Raw genomic sequence first — 23,926 nt, forward strand, 5'->3', positions numbered from 1 at the left:
GAAGAGGCTCTGAACTCTGTTGGGTGCCATCATGGAGTTTCCCCTTGGGAAATGCAGATGAGCCTCAGCCCTAAGACACAGGACAGAAGAGCACATATCTAGGAGTCTGAGGACCTGGATTCTAATGCTGGCTACTGCCACATGCCGGCTGTATGATCTTGGGCAAGTCACTTTGTTTCTCTGTGCCTCAGTTACCTCATCTGTAAAATGGAGGTTAAATTTCTGTTCTCGCTCCCCTTGGACTGTGTGCTTTATGTGGGACAGGGATTGTGACCAACCAGATTTTCTTGACTCTCTCCCTGCACTTAGGACAGCTTTTGGCACAAAGTAAGTCCTTAACAACTACCACAATGGTAATAATAATAATGACGGCATTTATTAAGCGCTTACTATATGCAAAGCACTGTTCTAAGCACTGGATTGTCATTTTTAGGAGGATGACCAATAATCTTCCTAAAATGTCTTAAAAGTTGCCAGTGACGTCTGAATGGAAAACCTCTCCTAACATCAATCAATCAATCAATCAATCGTATTTATTGAGCGCTTACTATGTGCAGAGCACTGTACTAAGAGCTTGGGAAGTACAAATTGGCATCACATAGAGACAGTCCCTACCCAACAGTGGGCTCACAGTCTAAAAGGGCTCACAGTGGGCTCACAGTCTAACATCTCCTTCTAATTTCAATTTATAGAGAGGTCTTTGGTTCTCTCAACTGTTGGTTTCTTAAAAGCCTTAGCAAATCAATATTCATGCAGGAATCAGTAAATACTGTCTCTACTTGGGGTTAGCTTTCAGTATCGTCTCTACTTTGGGAAGCAGCGGGGCTCAGTGGCAAGAGCCCAGGTTTGGGAGTCAGAGGTCATGGGTTCTAATCCCGGCTGCACCACTTGTCTGTTGTGTGACTCTGGGCAAGTCACTTCACTTCTCTGTGCCTCAGTTCCCTCATCTGTAAAATGGGGATGAAGACTGTGAGCCCCACGTGGGACAACCTGATGAGCTTGTATCCACCCGAGCGCTTGGAACAGTGTTTGGCACATAGTAAGCGCTTAACAAATACCTACATTATTATTATTATTAGCATCATAGCAGTGGCAGCAAGGGTATTATTTCTGTTCCAGCCTCTCCGCCTCCCATCTCTTTCTGAACTTTTTTATTTTTTGAGTGAACAGTGAAGCTCTTTCGTTAGGCGGCCAAGCTCCCAGCCCAGAAACTTTCTTCAGGGCTCCCTTGAGAATCTGTCCCGTCCACCCTGGATAAGGGAAGTGGAAAATAAGGAGCTGGACAGCAGAGGCCAGTATGGTTGGGAGAAAAACACCAAGGACATGGAAAGCAAGGAGGTGAAAGTGTGAGGCCCAGGGGCCACGGCTGATGGGGGAGTGGGCTTCTGGAAGCACCTGAGAGGACAGGGGAGCTGAAAGGAAGCCAAGCAAAAACTGATACGGTGGTAGGGAGGTTCGAGCCTTCCTGACGTAGCTGAGCAGGAGGACATTTCTGAACCTCAGTAAATGCTTCCCACTCTTCATCATCAATCATATTTATTGAGCCCTTACTATGTGCAGAGCACTGTACTAAGCGCTTGGGAAGTACAAATTAGCAACATATAGAGACACTCTTCTTGCCCACCAGAATGGTGGCCCCTGGGGATTCTCTCAGTCCTTCGTCCGATGTCCCCGGCTGCTCAGGCAAGAAGTAGTCATCTGTTCTTTCTGGTATTTCAGACCCACTTAAAATAATTCCTGGGGAAGAAGGTGACCAGATCTTTGTTCTTCTGGAAAACCTGGCCGCTTAACGTCTGCATACAAAGGATTCCTAAATCGCACATCATCATCACTACCACCAGAGAAGAGAAGCAGCGTGGCTCAGTGGGAAGAGCACCGGCTTGGGAGTCAGAGGTCATGGGTTCTAATCCCGGCTCCGTTGCTTGTCAGCTGTGTGACTCTGGGCAAGTCACTTAACTTCTCTGGGCCTCAGTTACCTCATCTGTAAAATGGGATTGACTGTGAGCCCCACGTGGGACAACCTGATCACCTTGTATCCCCCCCAGTGCTTAGAACAGTGCTTTGCACATAGTAAGCGCTTAACAAATCTCATCATTATTAACAGAGTTTCTGAAGCACTTAATGGGTGCCGGACACTGTACTGGATGCCTATTGGGCACTGCACTAGCTCAAGGGAACGAACAGACCATTTAGCCTGGATAGTGACAGTGCCCGCTAATGGAAATATGGCACCACCGAGTGGAAAGGTTCACTATGGGACCTTAGTTCCTACAATAATAATAATAATAATGTTGGTATTTGTTAAGCACTTACTATGTGCCAAGCACTGTTCTAAGCGCTGGGGTAGATACAAGGCGATTAGGTTGCCCTATATGGGGCTCATAGTCTAAATGCCCATTTTACAGATGAGGTAACTGAGGCACAGAGAAGTTAAGTGACTTGCCCAAAGTCACACAGCTGACAAGCGGCGGAGCCGGGATTAGAACCCACGACCTCTGACTCCCAAGCCTGGGCTCTTTCCACTATGCCATGCTGCTTCTCTACAAGGGGTGGACCACCCCCTAAAAACACATGGCTGCTCCCACCTCTGCCTGCTGGTGCCTGCACCAAAGTTATAGGGAGGGAGCAGTGGAGGGCGAGAAACAGAGTGGAGGCTGTCAGGAACCCAGGATGGATAAGCCAATCCGGGTTCCCGCACGAGGAGCAAGGCAGGCCCCACGCATCCTTGGAAAACAGGAAAGCTGCTTTCAATGAGTCACACAGCCAGGGTCCCAAGGTGTGTCTGAGCTGTATCTCCTTCCAACTCATTCTTGGCTTTGCTCTTCACCAAGACAAAGGAATGGGCAAAAGCCCAAAACGACTTAAGAATTACGGCAGATTGTATCTAATATCTATTCTGGAGAAGAAGGCGAAAAGGAACAATTTGTTACATGGTCCTACCAGTTGTGTTTTGTTTTGATTTCCCCCTCTACGTGGTCGTGTTTTAGAGTCTCCGTAAACATGAGGTAGTAACTACACACAACTTCTTGGCTGGGCTTTCCAGGAGTTCTCCGGCCAGCCCTCCAATCCCCGTGACTCTCTCCAGAAGTGCTCTTCCACCCCGGCCCTTCCCCGAAGTTTGATTCTTCCCTCAAAGGGGACAGGCGAGAGATCTGGAGGGATTTTGGAGGACAGCCACTGGGCCAGTCTTGTGACAGGGTGGATGGGATGGGCGGGGGAGTGAGGGGGTGGGGGGCATGTGCTCCTTGGATCCGAATCCCTGAGACCGGGAATCTCATGGGTTTTTAGGCCCATCTGGGCTCTGGGTGATAAATTCTGGGTGATAACAAGGGTGATAAATTCTTGCTGACTGATTGATAATATAGAAAATATTGTGGGAACTCCAGACCTAGGGGCTACCTTGTCTCAAGTCGGAAGTTCGGTGGGGTGAGGCAGAGGAATCTCCTATCCTGGAGCTCTTAGAGCACCAAACAGACCTCCATTAAGGTCCTTGGTGGGCAGGGCATATATCTTGTGTACCTACTGTACTTTCCCAAATGCTTCATAGAGGGCACGGCACTCAGTAAATACCATTACCACTACTTCATTCACTCACTCAATCGTATTTGCTACACCATCTGCTTGGCCTGGGCTAGTTGTAGCTGAGTCCGGAGATGATCTATCAAGTTGCCATCCAGCCCCAGGAGTGACCCAATGGGCTAAGATCCAGTGCTCATAATTTCACACCTTGTTTTATCTCTGGACCTGAGTCTCCGTATCGACCTCATGCAGTCCATCAGTCAGTCAATCAGTAGTGTTTCCTGAATCTCTTCTCTGTAGCTAAACACTGTTCTAGTCTATGAGAGACGGATAAAAGGCACAATCCCTGTCTTCAAGGAGTTTGTAATATAGTAGGAGTTGCTTAATAAGCAGCTGACACAGCAGCACTAACCCTGGCCTTATTCTTTCTTTGGGTTGGGCCCAAGTTTGAGATGGCTTTGACCAGAATTAAAAATGCACTCTCAGCTACAGTCTTAATCTGACAGTGCAAGAGACACAGCAGCGAAAAACCCACTTCTCTTGTTCAGCCCTCCTGCCCCTCCACTAAGAGAGCTCTGTTCTCCTGCTGTGAGAGACAGGCTGTCCGAGAGGCTCTCAGATCAGTGGAGATCAGCAGTAGGACCGGAAACGTTGAGAGATCCCTAGATCTTTGCCACTGTTTCAGGTTGAAAGTCGAAGCTGGCAAGTGTATTGGTTCGGCCTTGATCTTCTTCGAAATATTCATTTTGTTCTTTAGAATGCTGGGGACCCAGATGGAATTCCCCATCTGCCTGACTGTTCCGCTGCCTTGATGTGAAGGATGAAATGGATTTGGATAGGCTGGCTCTGTAAGGGTCATTTGGAAGACTTATCGAACCATCTGAGCCCTGAATGGACATTAAAGATGACAGGAGTCGTAGTTAACGGTGTTTACTGAGCGTCCACTAAGTGCCACGAACTGTATTAAGCGTTTGAGAATATGAGGCTGAAGAAGTGGCACATTCCTTGCCCAAAAGGAGTGATCTGCATTGTATTTTCCTGCCTCGGACCTGGGCTAAAGTGCTGACTTCTTAAAGGTGAAGGCAGTATGGTCTCACAAATAGTCACTTCCTGGAACAAAGAGCAGTTTGTCCTGGGCAAGTGAAAAAGAACTTAATTGATTTATCTGTGTATCCCTCCTGGGGCATCAATAGGCTCGTGCCCCTGTTTGGAATGTCTCCCTTTGTGATGAGAAAAGGCACGTACATGTCCAGCTCGACTCCATGTTCCCCTCCCCCCAGAAAGAGCAGAAGCGAAGATGTTATGCATCCTGCCCTCAAGAAGCTCTCCTTCCCAGCGGCGGGAGAAATTTCCAACAAGCAGCCACATCCCACGAATTTGCCCATCTCACCAAACCCAGATGACAAAGGTGTCGAGTTTAGGGAAGGGGCTAAAGCGCCAGAATTTGGCTCCTCTATTCTTGGGCAATGGGGCTGACGGTTCCTGCTCTGTTTGATCAGGCTGACGGCACCCGCTCCTTTTCCCCAAGCTAATCGGCAGCTGAGGAAACAAGTTAATAGGCTAGGAAAATCTTCAAGCAAGCCTTCTTCCTGTTTCTGCCTTCGGGAGTGGCCTTCCTGGCTTGGCCTTCCTTCCCGGACTGACCTCTCAGAACAGGCAATTCTTCAGTCCACCCTCGCAGCCGCAAGAGAAAGCCTCTGCTTTGGGGATGGAAAGAACATACCAGTCTCAGGGATGGACCAAGCCTGACCTCTTAACTCTGACATGGTCAGCTTCCAGTAGGGTGTTAGGCTTGGGGAGCCTTATCCAAACCCGCGGAATTTAACCAAACTCAAAGGTGAGAGTTTGGAGGACCTGGGTTCGAATCTTGGCTCTGGCTCTTGTCTGCTGTGTGACCTTGGGCAATTCACTTTCCCTAGACCTCAGTTTCCTCATTTATAAAATGGGGATCCAATACCTGTTTAGCCTTCTACTTTGGCTAAGCCCCATGGGGACAGGGACTTTAATCTGGCTGAGAGAGTGTTCTCCTTTCTTTCCTTTTTTTAAAAATGATATTTGTTAAGTGCCTACTATGTGCCAGGCACTAGACTAAATGCTGGGATAGATAACAAGCTAATCAGGTTGGACACGGTCCATATCCCCCATGGGGCTCACAGTCTTAACCCCCATTTTACAGATGAAGTAACTGAGGCTCAGAAAAGTGAAGTGACTTTCCTTCCAACTGCAATATTCTTGTGATGGAGAAAATCCCATCGGTCCCAATCCCGATACACCCACGATTCGGGAAAGAAGAATAGGGAAAGGGAAGAGGAAGAGGAACTCGGAAACCGGCCCGGCCGCTTCATTTCTTTCATCAGTTGCTAGGCTTTTTCCTGAAGCCATAAGCTCATGCAAAACATTCTCAGGTTTTTCACCTCCTTTCAAAACGCACTGAGAATGAGGCGGGACTGGGCCAATAGCTCTGGAAACGAGATTCTCTCACCAGATGCTAGCCACTTCCCCACCCCCAGACGCCAGGGTTCTGGCTAGCTCCAAAGACTCAGAGACCACAGCTAGTTGCATGCCAAGAAGGAGCCAGTTGGCCTAAAAGCACTGTTTCAGTAAGGTCTTATTCAGCTACTCCCAATCCCTTCCATTACAGGAACTTCCCCACATTCTGGGTCCAACACCACAGGTGGTCCTTAAGATCTACGAGCAGCCCAGCGTGGCTTGTTGGCTCCTGAAGTCTCAGTTCTAATCCTGCACCTTTCCCGCTGCCAGCTGTCCCAAACCATGTTGGTGATCCTTCCAATTTCTTTTCCAGCCTTCTGCTGCCACCAGCTCTCCCTGGCCCCGGCCCCAGGCAGTTTTCTCTGCCCCAGTGGGGTTTCCTCTGGCTGTGAATGGGGAAAGAGGTCTGGGCAAAATCTGTTCTCTCTCCCGTTGAGCAGTATGAACCCCACTCTGTCCAAACGAGAGGCATCCGAGGTTCGGGTCAGGGAAGATATAAGTCTGTGACCAAGCAAATGTCCAAAAACCCCACAGTTTCTGAAAAGGAAAATCTTTCTGCTCATAAGGGCGCTTCGTAAAGAGAAACTGTGTTGTGAGGACCGAGGGAGCCCATGGGAAACCTTTTCAATAAAGCTTGCTCAGTAACAAGCCCCCTTTGCCCCCCTCTCCTTCTTTCTTCTCACAAAAAAGAGAAAGAGTCTGGCTTGGAGCCTAAACTCCTTTACTTGTGATGCTAATCTTCTCATGTTGGCACCAAGCCACCACAATTGGCTCCTGGCCAGTTCAATAACGCGGGGGCTGAGAGCAGGTTGCCTCAGAGTTTCCATTATGAGCGCCGTTGGATGAAACCACACACACAAGGATTAATGGCCTTAAGGACCAGGTATTTCTCCCAAATGGCCAACACCTGGGGGAGGAGGGGGCCGCACAAATTCCATCTCTCCTGTTTACTTATTTCAATCACTTACTTTTGTTCTTATTATCATCATCATTATTATTATTGTACTTATTAAGCACTTACTCTGTGTCAAGCACTATTCTAAGCACTGAGGTAGATACAAGTTAATCAGGTTGGACACAGTCCTTGTTCCACATGGGGCTCACGGTCTAGGAAGAGGGAGAACAGGGGGTGATTCCCAATTTCACAGATGAGGAAACTGAGGCACACAGAAGTTACGTGATTTGTCCAAGGTCACACAGCAGGCAACTGGCAGAGCTGGAATAAGCGCTCGTGTTCTTTCCACTAGGCCACATGCTCTTATTCTTTTATTTACTGTCTATTTATATTCCCTTGTCTCCCTCCCTCCCATTACACTATAAGTTCCTTGAGGGCAGGAATTAAATTTTGTACTTCTGTTATGTGTTCTCGAATGCCTACCGGGTTCAATGCCTGCACAACGGGACCATATAATAAATGCTGTTGAGGGACTCATCCAGACATCTAAACTAAGTTGGCAAGATATTTTCATTTCCAGGTACCTTCTGCATCACCCTTGGGACAGACTCTTCATCTTTTGAACCAATCGATCGGTCAATAGTATTTACTGAGCACTTACTGTGTGGAGGTCACTGTACTAAGCGTTTGGGAGAATACAACAGAGTTGGTAGACATGCTCGCTGACCACAAAGAGCTTACAGTCTAGGGAAGGAGACAGACATTAAAATAAAATATCTGTACATAAGTGCTCTGGGAATGAGCTGAATTTCAAGTCTTAAAGAGTTCACAACCAAGTGCATATTATACCTGTGACGCAATAGATTGGATTTGTTTTTCTGTATGTTTATGCCAAGATAGATGTCATGTTCCAGACTTGCAACATCTATTTAATAATAATTTCACTAGAATGGCTTTAGAGACTAGAGTTACTACCCAACAGATTATAAACTCCTCAAATCTTCTAGCCGTAGTATTGGTGGCAGTATTTATTAAGTACTCAGAGAGAGAGAGAGAGAGAGAGAGAGAGAGAGAGAGTGTATGTGAGGGCATGCACACACAACACTACTATATCTTGGGAAAGAAAATAAAGGAGATTTCCCAAAGACCTAGAATAGTGCTCTTTACAAAACTGGCATTCAATAAATACTGATATCACGAGAGCCTGTTTATAAATAATACCTTGAGGATTCTATAGCATTTTCCAAAGCACTTTTGTACCATTTTCTCATTTTATCCTCACACTAGCCCTGTGAGAGACAGACATTTGACAGATGAAGCCATCGAGGCACAGAAAGGTTAAATGATTTGCTTAAGGACACACAGGAGGTCAGTGACAGAACTAAGCCTAGATCTCAGATCTCCTTATCCCAGAACGCTACTCCTTCTGCTAGGCCCTACTGAATATTTACACTTCTCTCATTAAAGGCCTTAGGCACGTGATGAAATATCCTATTATTGAAACCTTACGACGGGACAGCGTAACTCATATTTAATCAACTTATGCGCCAAATGGCTGCGACATCTGATGTCTGTATAAACAGGCCTTCAATAAATATTAGTGAAGAAATGTGATTTCAATGTGATTTAGAGGCTTAATATTGTTGACACAGCAGTATTGCTGGCCTCAGAGATCAAGTGGGGAATTTAGTGGGCAGTTGCTTCTACGCTGCACACTGGAAAGCGGATGTCTGGTTACAAGCTCAGAGTGGCTAGAGCCGGTGATCTCGGCACATCGAAAGAAAAGACCCTGCTCTGAAACCACTTCCACTGAAAATCAGAACTTTTTCCATCGGCTTATCATTCCCACTTCCCCATTCTTAAAGAATAAACTTCGGGCCGGAGCCTGATTTGGAAGGCTCTTGTGGGGCAGGATGTGGACGCAGGGCTGTAACAGGAAATGCAGTTTATAAGGAAATGAGTCACCAGAAGGTAAGAGGAATAAACTACTCCTTTTGGAAGGTGCACTGATTCTCTCCAGTCTCAAATGGATCTTTAAGGCAGAATGGAGCTAATTCATTCTCCTAAGAGTTCATTATTCCCCATCAATGTAAACGGGCCTGAAGCTCAAGTATCAACGACCCAGAGGAGTGACCAGACCAAGGTTCCCATCTTTTACTTCCAGAGCATGCTCACAAATGCTTAGTGCAGGGCTCCACACACAGCTCATGAGATGCGATCAAACCGTGGCAGACTCAAGGGAGTCAGTTTTGAAGAATCCCAGATTCCCTCAGAGGTTACATCGCGACCCCTCACTGTTCAGCCACAGCCGGGATGCTCAAGGACTCGGGGGCTCTGGTATGAGGCTCTTATAGATGGTGAGCCCCTCCAGCATCAGGGTCCATGTCTAATTTTCCCTTGTATACCCTTTCCAAGCATTTAGTACAGTGCTCTGCACAGAGTCAGCGCATAATAAATACAATTACTACTAATGTCAGAGATCTGATTGGTCTTTGGCCATAATGCTATCTTGTCCGGGCTTCAGCTTTCCTGTTTATAAAAAAAAGGTGTGATACCCAATAGCAGGGGCAGGGAGGATGGAAGACTGTGTGGAAAGGGCCACCTCTTCCAGGAGGAATTTAAGGACTAGCAGCCCTTACATTTGGATGACAGCAAAACAGGGTGGGGGTGATATGAAACTTCCCATCCCCAATCAGCTCCAAAATGGCACACGTTTGCCTTTTGGCCAGTTTCAGGGTAAAGATGCCTCCTCACACTAGGGTCTGCCTGATAGCATTGCCGAGTTGAGCTCCTCTCCCCTCCCAGAAACGGCCTCGCCCTGAAGTAAGCAGGCAGTGCCAGGGAGGGTGACATTCAACCTATGAGGCCTGGGGAGAATTTCAGGATTACTTATTTGGCTGAGAGGTTACCTAACTCGCCAAGGAAAAGCTTTGTTTCTTCTTTTAAGTACTTGCTGAGTGGAGTGGAACACATGCTGCTTCAGGAAGCTCCAAGCAGTGGGAGATGAATTGGCTCCTCTGTCTCCGAGTTGTTCTTTGAAAGCCCCCAGACCCGGATGGATGCACGCTGAGTGGCTGCTGGATCATTCCAGACCTTTTCCTGGGTAGACGAGCCCCATGGAGAAAGGAGATAGACTAGCAAGGTGGTGAAGGAAAAGCCTGGTTTCTTTCCACACTGAGAACTTCCCCAACTAACTTCTCAGCATCTAACACTCTGAATCGTTTCAACACAACCATTCCCTCTAGCACTTAAGGATTTAATTATGGTCATCCTCAGCATCTGTCTATCAGTTGTATGCTCGGCTATTTATTCTGATCACTTTATTTGTAAATATTTATATATATATTTCTCCTGCTAAACTGTAATCTACGCAAGGGCAGGGAATGTGTCTCATGTTTCTGTTATACTTTCCCAAGTGCTTAGTACAGTGCATTGTGCCTAGTGGGTGCCAAATAATAATAATATTAGTAATAACTGTGGTATTTGATAAGTGGTTACTATGTGCCAAACACTGTTCTAAATTCTGGGGTAGATACAAAATAATGAGGTTGGACAGAGTCCCTGCCCACGTGGGGCTCACAGTCTTAATCCCTTTTTACAGATGAGGTAACTGAGGGACCGAGAAGTTATGTGACTTGCCCAAGGTCACACAGCAGAGGTGTGGTGGAGCCAGGTTTAGAATTCACATCCTCTGACTTCCAGCCCTGTCCTCTTTCCACAAGGCCACACTGCCAAATAAATACCACTACTGCTGCTCCTACTGCTCCTACTACATCCAGAAGACACAAATCATCAGCCCAGCAGGGCCACCAGCTGCAGTCTTCTCTGCAGAGCCCCAGACTGTTGGCCACCATAGAAACCCCTGCTATCTGTAAAAGATGATTAACAAACACAAAGGTCCGTCTAGGTAAACATGAAAGTTGTTTTAAAAAATGAAACAGCTCAGCTAAGTTCATTGTTTTCTCACAGTAATACAGATTCCCTGAATGAGGGTAGATAAAACACTAAAGGCTGGGGAAACAGAAATGTGAAGGGATTGGTCTGAACACAGGGAACTGGAGGAGAGAAGAGGTCTGAGCAATTTCCTTTATTTTCCCTCCTCCCTCCCACCCTTGAGTTCCCGGGGCCTATCTAGCTATAGCATTCTAAAGGACGAGCTGATAGTCACTCCCACCTCATTAAACAAAAAAATCCATAATCAATCAATAAATGGTACTTATTGAGAGCTTACTGTAGGCTGATCAATGTACTAAACACTTGCAAAAGTAGAATTTAACCGAGTCAGTATACACCACCCCTGCCCACAAGGAGCCAACAGCCTAATGAAGGGGGAATTGAGAGCAGGGAATATAGCTCATGTTTCTGTAGTATTTCCCAAATACCTAGTTCAAGTGCTCTTTACACATTACGCATTCAGCACATAAATTAAGTCAGATGATTCACTGCATCATGAATGGTAAAAAAAATTTCCAGAACGAATCAGAGTGCTCTCCTTGCTCCAAACTGAGTGCCTTTTGATCCAGAATTGAACACTTTGGCTAACTTTACACTTCATGAATTTAATGCCTACATTGGTGCCTCTTAGAATTCCAATTTACAATTCTAGCACTTCTGAAGTGGAAATAGGAAGACAACTGATAATTTCTCACAACCTTCTTTCCCACTGCCTGCTTACAAACTGGGGGAAATCAAATGTATTTCAGGCCTTTGGTTACAATAATCTGATCTTCAAAACAAACCCATGAAAGCCCAAAGCTGCAAAAATGTCATCTAAAAATAAAACAAGCTTTCATTTTCCAGAATCTGTGAGTATGGGCTGTTTAAGAAACAAAATAATCAAATTCAGACATCCGTACCAGTGGATCCTCCTGTTTCCAGGGGTGTCCAAGATCATGCAGTACTCTTAAAATCTGCACTGTAACATTTTGGAACTCTTAATCAATGTCTTAGCACATTATCCGTCTGAGGGCCACAGACTGGAATGGTCCTCTCCGCTCCCAGCTCTGAAGAAAACTGGAGAGAATACCGTTCTGTACTGTAAATACCGTTCTTCCTGATTGGATCATGTTATTCCCTTGTCAGCTGGAGAACAACACTGGAAATAATTGGTCACCAAGAGCACTGCTTTCTGGCCTTATTCTAAAATAGGGCAAACTGAATCAAGTCATCACATTAGGGCATTTCCTCAATTTCATCCAGAAAATGCGTACTGGGGAATAATTCAGAAGCCCTTACCTAATCCAATTTTGCAAGAAACTGAGCCAGAATAAAATCAGGAAATTGAGCTGGGGACAGTGACAGAAACTACTGCAGGTCTGAACCAGAGGTATGAAGTCAATAATCCAGGTGTCTTTCTCGGAAAGATGAGAATTTTTTATGGTGTTCAAGAAGGACATTTTTATTATGGACTGAAAGTGCCAGTAAGCCTGGAGGCTAGGGGTGAGGAAGAGAGGAGAAGAAGAGATATATAATCTTCAGATGCTTCTGGGAATTGTAGTTCCCAGGCTAGTGCTGGAGCACAGAGACTGTATATTGGGAGCCAACACTGACTCATGCTCACAAGCCACAGGAATCTGGGCCTCTCTGGTCCAGAAGATATTGCTACTGCCGCTAACTGTGCTTCCCCTGCCCTCAAAGGGATGGCAGTGCCAGGCTAGCAAAGGGCCCATTTAAGCCCAGGACTAAGCTCCTTGTGGGCAGAGAACACGTCTACCACCCTAAGAACTCTCCCGAGCGCTTAGTTTAGTGCTTTGCACACAGTAAATGTTCAATAAATATGAATAGTGATTCATCGATGTCTCTGAAGCCAATTATCAAGGCAACCTTCATCCTTCTCTTCTCTAGGCTACACCCCCTCAACTCCTTTCACCCTCCCACACAGGTTGCATTTTCCTCCTCTTCAATCATTTTTGCTGCTCTTCTCTGGACGCTTTTCAGTTTCTCTTTAATTCTCTTTAAAGGCTGCTGACCCAAATAAACAGAGAACTCTACTAAGGGCCTGATAGGATGGAAGAATTCTTTCCTGTATTTTGTGTGGCGCACTCATTGCTGCATTACAGTATCATGGTGCTCTTTTTGAAATCCCATTTGTGCCTCTAAGCTTGGTAACCTGAGGAAAAAAATGACATTTGCTGCCAATTTTTAAGATACCGGTTACAGGTGATATGGCTGTTTTCAAAAGGGTAAATAAAGATAAAACAATAATGATAATACTAACACTAATAATAATAATAATTGTTTAGTGCTTACTACGTACCAAGCATTGTACTAAGTGCTGGGGTAGGTACAAAGACAATCAGGCAGGACACAGTCCCTGCCCAACATTCTAAGTAGGAGGGAGAACAGATGAGGAAACCAAGAAACAGAGAAGTGAAATGACCTGCCCAAGGTCACACAGAAGGCAAGTGGAGGATCTGGGATTGGAACTCAGGTCCTCTGACTCCCGGGCCTGTGCTCTTTCCAACTAGGCTGTGCTGCTTCAATAACGATCTACCGAGTCCTAGTGACCTTTCAGTAACCTCTAATGCCCAGGTCTTTTGCTGCTGTTTTTGGCTACACTATACTTGCGGTGTTTGTCCCTAAATAAACTTGTCCTAACTAAATTTCATCCAGTTTTGGCAGGGCTGGCTTCCCAATTTGGCGACACCACTCTGGATGCTATTTCTGTTTTCCAGAGTGCTAGCAACCCTGCCCAAATGAGTATCATCTGATGGGATCTGACCGGCCAGCTCTTGACAGCTTTGCCCAAGTCATCAAAAAGATACTGAAGAGATGCAGTCTTGAGATCAATCCCTGGGGAATGCCACTTGGTAAGTTTCCTGAGCTTGACAAAAAGCCACTGATGACTAACCTTAGGGAAGTAATGGGACTTAGTGGAAAGAGCAGAAAACCGGCCATCAAAGTTTGACACAAAGCCATTGATGACTAACCTTAGGGAAGTAATGGGACTTAGTGGAAAGAGCATAAAACTGGCCATCAAAGTTCTATTCCCAGCTTTGCCAACGTCCTGCTGTGTGACCTCAGGAAAATCCTTTAACCTCTCTGTTCTTCAGTCTCCTCATCTGTAAAATGGGGATAAAACACCTCTACTCCCTACCTTTTAGATTGGGAGCCCCACATGGGACAGAGACTGCTTGGTCTGATGATGCTGTGTCTTTCTCCAGTGCTGATGCAATTAACAGCCTTCCTGTGGCCTCGATAGGTTATTCTATTGTTCCTCACCTTGTTCGAGGCCCGTCACTCTACCGTAACAGAAGATGACATTTGCCCGGCATGATTTACCTTACACAAAGCCATACTGGTGCTTCCAAATCTTGATAGGATCCAATCGTAACGCAAGTCTTGTAATGTCTGTGTCTAGTGTCTGGGCGACAGTGCCCAGGGCTCCAGGGAATGAGCCTCATTTACTCGGTTATCTAAAAACAACCAGTTCAGCAGTGAATGAGGCTGAGGCTTATTCACTGAAATGGGACTGTGGTGGTGTTGGGGGTGGGAGGCAGGGGAATGGATGTGGGTGTTATTTGAGGATTTCAATTATGCATGCTTTTCCTATCTTCCACTGGTCTGAGCCATCAGGATTTGATGGCTGGGTTGCTGATCCTTGAAGGCAGGCAAAGGGACAAGGGGGCGATCCTTTTAAACTTTGGGAGGTACTGCTTTTATAGAGCATTTTAATTAGTATGGGTGAACCCTCTCTATAACCCTTATGGCCCATGGTCAGTATTTCATTATACTGAGGGGAAACCAGCCTCTCCATGTCTTGACTTTGGCTATAATGCTCACTCATGATTTGAAGTTCTTTCGGGAATTTTATAGACTCTGGTTATATTTGAAGGGCCCTCTGACCTTACTATGTTTTTCAGTGGGGATGCAGGCTTTTTTGGAAGACCAAGTGCAGCCAGCAGCTCTTCTCCTCCTTTAAGCCAACCTAAATCCAGGATTCCAGCAGCCGAGGCAGCAGCAGCAGCTCAGATATCGAGAAGGCTCTTGCTAATGAACACTCCCCTACTCCATCTCTACCATCGCAAAATACCATGGCTGCAACTCTTCAATTAGGGTGTCCAGCCGGCGGCTTTTCAGCTAGTCTAGCGCTGACTATTCCAGATAGGGCCCTAGACATCTCCAGGTCTGGTATTTTCATTTCAAGTGTCCAGTCTCTGCCGCTAAGTCCCATGGCTCAGAAGCCGCTCTGGTGGTTAGAGGGCCCTGGGAGGGGATCACATCAGATCTGGACCCTAGAGACACATTCTAGTTGCTGAGGGTTTAGCACAGACTGGCCAAAATGGCACAAAGAATGCTGCTATGTTACGTCACGAATCTGACACAACACAAGTGCAGGATTGTTGGTGGCCACCTTACCTTCAATACCCTTGATTTATGGCCTTAGGCAGAGAACACCACCCAACCCTGCCAGAATGCCTCCCAATCAAGTCTTAAATAACTCTCATAGGCACAGGCTGAAAATAAAAGAGTCTCTCTTTAAGACACGCCCTTCGGTAGAATAGTTAATAAATTCACCATTCACTCGTTTCTGCACCCTAAATAATTGTATTAGTTTTACTTAAACAGTCACGGAGACATTTCTATCTAGTCATTCTATTACAGTCACATTTAATTTTACTAGATAATGGACCATGTAAAATGAAGGAACAAAATTAATTTACTCACATGCTACTTGATAGCAGGGGGGTGAAAGCATTTCCACAATTCTATGCACTAATCAATATAATCATCTTTAGCTTCTTTGAGTCCAATTATTGCTTTTTACAATCAATATCTATTTCATTAAATCAGAGGCCACCAGAGGAAGAATCAAGAGTTCAGATAAGGGCCCGGTGAAGAGCGCGATTGCAAGGGAAGTCTAGATTAGCCAAAGTTCCTTTTACATTATTACTGGGTGGATAATTCACTTCTCATGGCCCTTTCTGGGATCATTCTGCAAATTCAAAGTCCAAATGAGAACACTGTGAAAGGCTTCTGGTTTGCAGGGCTGGTGCAGCCCCAGGAAAACGGGGCTGGAAGAAAAGGAGGTTGGTGGGGGGAAGATATGGACTACGTTTTGGTCTCTCTTCAGTTTAAGATGCCAAGACGTCATCCACGTAGAGATGCCCCAAAGGCAGGAGGAAAATGCCAAATGATTGAGTAGATGGGAGACCCGGGAAGGAGATGCCTATAGGTTCGGGAATTATCAGCTCTTCTGCCCCTTTAGTCAGCACAGAGTCGACGGCCTGATTCCCGCATTAGTTTTGACGGCAGCCAACTGGCAACCTGGGGAAAGTGGTCTGGCTGAACCACATGCTGCTGGGCAAAGCAACGCGCAGCCTCAAGAGCTTCGGCTCTCTTGAAGTTCCACCTCGGGGTGAAGTCTGGCCAGAGTTAGGGGGAGGAGGGAGCTCCGAAGAGGCCTGACGCAACATACACAGTCAAGGGAAGACGCAGAGAGGAAGTGAGGTGACAGTAATAACAAAACTCCTGCATGTATTCATACAGGGCTTTCCAGCCCGAGATACTAGACCACTGAACCGATATTAGTTAAGGCTCCAAGAGCCCACAAAAGAGTTTATAGATGGGGCTGATTTCGCTTTACAATCAGATGCGACAGACACAGAATCGTGGCACCAACACAAAACAGATGATTTTCTCCCTCCGGAGTCAGAGGTCCCGCTAATCATCACGGAGGAGACGCTGCCTCCTCAATCCCAGTTGGATGGCAGAGCCGGGAACGGACCCCTGGGGCCCTCCCTCCGCAGCACACTCGCTTCGGGGCAGACTCCCTCCACTTAGGAGGGATCTCCACAGAGACCCGGTCCCCAAGCCTTTACCTTAAGACAAAGGAACAACTTAAATGGTGAGGGGAGACCCCTCTAAAGACAGCACGCTAATGGGGCTGGGGGCAGATCCCGCTCCCTCTGGGGAGATGCCATGTCCTCGTCCAGTGCCGCGTGGGACTCAGTGACCTGGTGACGGCAGCACGATGAACAGGGACCTCGACGAGCTAACGCACAACCCGGCCAGGGGGAATACTCACGCTATCGTTGCTTCCTTTGTTGTCCTCATACTTGGTCTCTATGTGTATGGAGAATTTCGGGAGAAACGAGCACTGTGGAAGAGAATATTTCCATCAGTCAGGTGTCACCATCCATGCCACCTGATCAGTACACAATCGTGAGCAAGACCTGTTTGACAATTTGGTGCTCTGCCTCCTGGAGCAGAAATGAGGTGAAACCCAGCCTCTGTCCGGTCCTGAGGGATCCTGGAGTGATTTCTCTGGGCTTGGAAGTACTGACTAACAAAGCACCGTTTTCAACAGCTGGAGCATTTGTGTGCGACTAGTATCCATGCTCTCACTTAATTAGCTTCAACCAAATAATTAGTACAAGTGCTCTGCAATGGATGGTACCGTGAAGCAGTGTGGCCTAATGGAGAGAGCACGGGGCTCACAGTCTTAATCCCCACTTTAGAGTTGAGGGAACTGAGGCCCAGAGAAGTAAAGTGACTTTTTCATGGTCACACAACAGACAAGTAAAGGAGCAGGAATCAGAACCCCGGTCCTTCTGGCTCCCAGACCTATATATATCCATTAGGCCACACTGCTTTCAGTCTGGAGGCGTGAGGTGCCTGCATCCTGCCCCTTCCAAGCTGTGATTCCTCTTACATATTTTTACTGCTGACAGTTTTGAATAGCTGAATTTTAACCTGTTGTTGCTCTGATTACAGTTTCCTGGTTTTACGTGTCTCTTGTCCCCGGGTTAGATGGTGAGCCCCTTGTGGGCCTGGGACCTGATCTTTATCTCGTAGCAACCCCAGAAAGCACGTAGTAAGCACTCGATACATACCATAATTATTTCAGGTAATCATCTCATCCTTAAGGATGGTGATTTGCATGTTGCAAGCACTTAATAAATATTGAAAATAATAACAATAATACTACCTTGCACTTGCGGAGCACTCCTATTTTTCTGAAGCACTTTCACATCAATTATCTCGCTTTATCCGCTGTGAGGCAGGGAGAGGCAGCTACTATCATTTCCATTTTACGGATGAGGTAACTGAGGCCCAGAGAAGCCAACTGACTCATCCAAGGTCACACAGCAGGCCAGTGATAGAGCTAGAATTAGAATCCAGGTCTCCTAACTCCTAACCCCATAGGGACTGCACTTTGATACTCACCCCACCCCCAGTCTCACAGCATTTATGTGTGTATCCTTATATTCTGTCATTTACCCTAACAATTTTTTTAACGTCTGTCTCCCCCTTGAGATTGTAAGCTCCTAGAAGGCACTTGGGATCTTGGCTATGATCTCTAGTGTACTGTTCTCTCTCAAGATCTTAATACAGTGCTCTGCACAGCAAGTACTCGATAAGTATCACCGATGGATGTTTTTAATGGTCTTTGTTAAGCACTTACTCTGTGCAAGACACTGTACTAAGCACTGAGATAGATACAAGCGAACCAGGTTGGACACAACCCATGTCCCACGTGTGGCTCAATCCCATTTTACAGATAAGGTAATTGAGGCACAGAGATGTTAAGTGACTTGACCAAGATCACACAGCAGACAAGTATTGACAGGTGGCCCCTTTCCCACCACTCCCTTCTGCTGGGAGACCTATCGCTCCATCATCATCAATCGTATTTATTGAGCGCTTACTATGTGCACAGCACTGTACTAAGCTCTTGGGAAGTACAAATTGGCAACATATAGAGACAGTCCCTACCCAACAGTGGGCTCACAGTCTAAAAGTGGAGTCCTTCCCCTCCCTCGCTCAGGCTCTTCAGCCTGTCGGATGAAGCAGGTGTCCACGTTTCATTCATCTTTCTTTATCTGGGTGAAGTCGGCAATCCAAACCGTGTCTATGAGAACGTGGACACAATCAATCCCACCGTTAGCCTCCAGGAAGAATGATGTCATTCATTTGGTAACTAGGTCTTGGCTGCCACTAGCAGAAACCCTCCCCGGCCCTAAGTGATGCCCCATTACTTGGGGCCGCTCTGACAAGCCCAGGGCAGCCACTGGAACTAAAGAAGGAAGTCATTGTCTAGGGGTCACCGGAGTTAGCAGAGCACCTCAGAGCACCTGGGGTGGCCTGGTTAGATACTTGGAGACAAAGTTGAAGACAGACATTTTGCTGAGCCCCTGTTAGAAGTGACAAGCTTTTAGGGTAATGGAGTTATCCTGTGGTTCCCAGAAGAAACAATCCATTGTACTTTCCCCAGGGCAGGGAGGACACCTTTTGAGAGCTTGTTTCTCCCTCCCTGGATGTTTGTTTTAAGGATTATTACCTTGAGTCTGAGTGCAATCATCATCATCATCCTCATCATCCTCATCTTTAGTCTTTCTTCCCTCTACAAGCCTGTTTGTTATCCTTAGGGTAGGTGAGGGAGGGGTGGTTTTAGAAAGGTAAATGTTGACCGGGGCTGTAATTAGGTGGCTGTGCTTGACTGATACGATAAGAATGCCTACATGGGCTCCAACCATCTACAATTTTCAAATCACCAAAATAGGCACTGTTCCCTCCTTCCATCAACCCTTCATCCCTTCCTTCCACTGGAACCAAACATTAAGGGCTGGGGAGAGGGAAGGGAGGGTGGCTTGGTCAGAGGAGCCATGGGCCACCTCTGGGACCCATGGAACAGCACGCTGGAGCCCTGGGGAAGAGAGGTCCAGATCCAGCCTGGGCTCCTGAGGTCCTTGGAAAGGACAGGACTGGGGGAGACACATTGTAATAATTATAGTATTTAGAAAGTGCTTAGGAAGGGCCAGGCACCATACTAAGTGCTTTGGTAGATAAAAGATAAAACAGATCAGACAAAGGCCTTGCCCCATCCTAGGTTCACAGTGTCAGGAGTATCGGAGACTGTGGATTTTAACCCCATTTTACAGATGAGGAAACTGAGACCCAGAGGGGTTAAGTGATTTGCCCAAGGTCAGGCAGGGAGGCCAATGGCAGATGGGGCAGAACCTGCATCTCCGGACTTCCAGTCCTTCATCCTTGAGAAGCAGCATGGCTCAGTGGAAAGAACCCGGGCTTTGGAGTCAGAGGTCATGGGTTCAAATCCCGGCTCCGCCACTTGTCAGCTGTGTGACTTGGGGCAAGTCACTTCACATCTCTGTGCCTCAGTTACCTCATCTGTAAATGGGGATTAAGACTGTGAGCCCCATGTGGGACAACCTGATCACCCTGTAACGTCCCCAGCACTTAGAACAGTGCTTTGTACATAGTAAGCGCTTAATAAATGCCATTATTATTATTATTATTATCCTTTCCACCAGCCTTCTCTGCCTCCTTTCAAGAGACCATCTGGACTCACTGCCCCGAGAACAGCTCTACAATCAATGTACGGCACTTCAGAAAAATAAATGCACCCTATACATTTGGGAAACGTTCGTAGCCAATAATAATCCATATCCTAAAAAGGCAATTACTGCTCCCTCCTTCTCCCAGGAGCTGAGTCTCTTGGGGAAATCAACCTGTTCTGTAGTCATCGGAGCGCATGTTTAGTAGTCCCTCTCAACAGGAATCCCATTTCTTTGTGGTTTCATATCGTACTCTCCTAAGTGCTTAGTAAAGTGCTCTGCACACAGCAAGGGATCAACAAATACCACTGACTGATCGATTGATTGATTTTTTTGCCCCACATAAAACGAACCTCACAGCCTGCTGCCTGCTTCTTGGGGAGGAGAGGAACTTCATGATAAGCTACAGGCAAAGAAGGGTAATTTCCTCCCTTCGACACCGACACCGGGGTGGGTCTTGGTAAAAAAAGATCGGTAAGTTTTAGGGGCTGCGGGGAGGGGTCTAGGCTGGGGAATTACGCGACGACTTTCCGCTGCACCAGCTCTTTGGCGGCAGCAAAAACAATTGTAGCAGTAGGAGTGATAACCTAAGAGGCTTACTCAGTATTCCTCTAGAGATGGCTCCTGGGATTGGGCTGGGTTTCTGAGCAGCTGACAGGGTGGACCTTAGGCTCAGCTGCAGTCCTTGTCCCACCACCCTATCACCCTGAAGAACCAGCCTCCTGCCACAGGATCTGGCAAGTGCTAAACCTTCTTGTTTTCTGAAGGGGCGTAGGCTTCCCTACCATATAAAATCTCACTCATAACCCATCACCCTCACTCATAACCCATCACCTCCCTGCCCCAGGGCTCTGGGTCTTGCCAGGAAGCAGGAACACGGTAAAATCCCGGATTTCTCGATCCTTTCTTCCCCAGAGTGCAGGGACACTACCACCTTTTGCAGGGAAGTATACTAAGACTCGGAGAGTTCAGGTAACTCATCTAAGGTCACAGGGCAGGTTAAAACCTTGGTTTTCTCACTCCCAGCAGAAATTAGCAGCGATAATGGTTCTACTGAACATGGATTAGTGTGATGCAATTTACTAGGCACTTGGGATAGTTCAACAGGAGTACTTGACCCATTTCCTGTCTACATGAAACTTACTCTCTCATGGTTCTGAGGTTCCTGAGGGATTAAGAACCAAAAGCCAGGAGAGTTTGGGGAGCACTGAAGGGTGCAGGCAGAGGAATCTGGGAAGGAGGTTGATTGGGAAGGTTATTCTGCTTCTCCCTTAGGGCCTGTATTGGAAGGATCGGGGTGCCTGCTAGCTGGCAGTCAGAGGGGACTCCATCCAGTGAAGAAATGACCTTTCAGTGCCTGAGATTTCTTCCTGATACATGTCCATCTGCTCTGCCTCTGCCAGGAAGGATACGGCTGCCTTCTTCCCAGGGATGCGGAGGGAAGGGAGACGGCTGAGAATGGGACAGGAGGCATGAGGCAAACTTTATCTTTTCTCATCGTATCAGCTTTGGGGGCTTTCCTTCTGTCTGCTGTGTGACCTTGGGCAAATCACTTAACCCTCTGTGCTTCAATTTTGTTACCTGTCAAATGGGGGTAAGATACCTGCTCTCCCTCCTTATGAGGGAGCTTATGAGCTTCGGATGGGGCAGGGACGGTATCCGATCTGAGTACAGTGCTCTGCACACAGTAAGCGCTCAATAAATACGACTGAATGAATGACATCTATCCTAGCACTCAGTTCAGGGATTAGCATGCGGAAAGTGCTTCAGAAATACCAAAACAGAGGCAGAAACGCAAATGAAGCCACCTCAAGGGGACAATCGGGCAGCCGGGCAAGTAGCCACCCGATCCCCAGTAGGTGAGTTGCAATTTTCTGTTTTAAGGTCAATAAGACCAGAAGCACCGCTGCAACCCTCTCATTAGTTTATTTTCTAGTTTGCCTCACAAATCTGTGAGAATGTACGCTTTTTGTAAATCCCTCTCTGTAGCTTGATCAGATGCGGTCCTCACAGAATTCTGGCCACCTGAAACCTGGGCCAGAGAGATGAGATGGAGCTTAGTGTAAGAGGATTTACCCCCATTCAGGGTGACTTTTGACAGTGGTGGGGGGGGGTTTGCACCAACAAGAAGGATGTCGGGAAAGACAAGATCTAGGCTGGGGTCTCGGCAGGAATCGTGACTAAATTTCAGGTTCCAACTCTCCTGGGCTCAGTTGCGGGAAATGAAGCAGGGTTCGTAAAATGTACGACAGAACTGAATTTTCAATCTGCCACAGGCATCTTTTGGAAAATGAAAGTGCTATTTTTAGCCCAATGATTGATTAGGGTTGCCATGGCAATAAGAAACACTTATGAGAGCAAAATTAAATGTAAGCAAGCTAAAGCATTAAAGGGACAGGGTCGGTCGCATATGAAATTTCACATTCTATTTATGGACGGTTCTGAGAGCCGCTTTGCAGACTGGACATAAGGGAGCCAGGAAAGAACTGAGGAGATGACAAGATCTGGCAATAAGGGTGGAGGTAAGAGGTAAGGAGGCGGAGGCCCTCAAATCTCTTCCTGCCATTCCCCCATAGGCTGACTGGTGCCCTCAATCCAGCTAGTTCCTATTAGACTGAAATAATAATAATACTAGCATTTATTAAGTGTTTACTATGTGCAAAGCACTATTCTAAGTGCTGGGGAGATTACAAGGTGATCAGGTTGTCCCATGAGGGGCTCACAGTCTTAATCCCCATTTTACAGATGGGGTAACTGAGGCACAGAGAAGTGAAGTGACTTGCCCAAAGTCACACAGCTGACAGTTGGAGGAGCTGGGATTGGAACCCATGGCCTCTGACTCCAAAGCCCATGCTCTTTCTACTGAGCCACACTGCTTCTCTGGCTACCTGAGGGCAGGGAACATAGGCTTGGCTTCAGCTGCACCCTCAACCACTTTCTCTAGTGCTTAGCATTCAGGTGGCATTCAATAAATACTACTGACTGTTTGAAATCATAAATAGTTAATAAAATGCATAAGTTCTAAGAGTGGGTATTATTATTACTATAATTTGTAATCACTTACTATGTGTCAAGCACTGTTCTAAGCACTAGGGTAGATATATGTTAATCAGGTTGGATACACAGCCTCTCCACCCTGAGGCTCACAGTCTCAAAGTAGGCTCAAAGTAGGAGGGGAAAAGGTATTTAATCTCCACTTTTCAGTTGAGGAAACCAAACGATAGAGAAGTTAAATGACTTCCCCAAGGTCACACAGCAAGCAATAGGTATAGCCAGGATTAGAACCCAGGTCCGCTGCTTTCCAAGCCTGAGCTCTTCCACTAGGCCATACTGCTTCTCTAAATATATACTACTGATTGGTTGACCAGGTAAAAATTTAATAAAACGCATAAGTGCTAAGAGTGGGTTGGCAAAATAATGATGATATTTGTTAAGTGCTTACTATGTGCAAAGCACTGTTCTAAGCGCTGGGGAGGTTACAAGGTTTCCGGTGGTCCCACGGGGGGCTCACAGTCTTCATCCCCATTTTCCAGATGAGGGAACTGAGGCACAGAGAAGTGAAGTGACTTGCCCAAAGTCACACAGCTGACAGTTGGCGGTCATGGGATATGAACCCATGACCTCTGACTCCAACGCCCTGGCTCTTTCAACTGAGCCATTGGCATGGTGGTAGGGGGCAGGTCGGCTGTGAATTAATTGGGGAGGGCTTCCTGGAAGTGGTGGG

General features: G+C 46.7%; 1 protein-coding gene across 3 annotated transcripts in view; it reads right to left on the bottom strand.

Annotated features, from left to right (window-relative positions):
• The window catches only part of PITPNC1 (phosphatidylinositol transfer protein cytoplasmic 1), a 175,277-nt gene that overhangs the window by 47,219 nt on the left and 104,132 nt on the right, over nucleotides 1–23,926 (bottom strand). For all 3 annotated transcript variants that reach the window (XM_038757509.1, XM_038757508.1, XM_038757510.1), the window contains exon 5: nucleotides 16,932–17,003. In XM_038757509.1, the coding sequence (XP_038613437.1) occupies nucleotides 16,932–17,003 (72 nt within the window). The remainder of the gene's footprint in view (nucleotides 1–16,931; nucleotides 17,004–23,926) is intronic.

Source organism: Tachyglossus aculeatus, chromosome 15, assembly GCF_015852505.1.
Source record: "Tachyglossus aculeatus isolate mTacAcu1 chromosome 15, mTacAcu1.pri, whole genome shotgun sequence".
Lineage (NCBI taxonomy): Eukaryota > Metazoa > Chordata > Mammalia > Monotremata > Tachyglossidae > Tachyglossus > Tachyglossus aculeatus.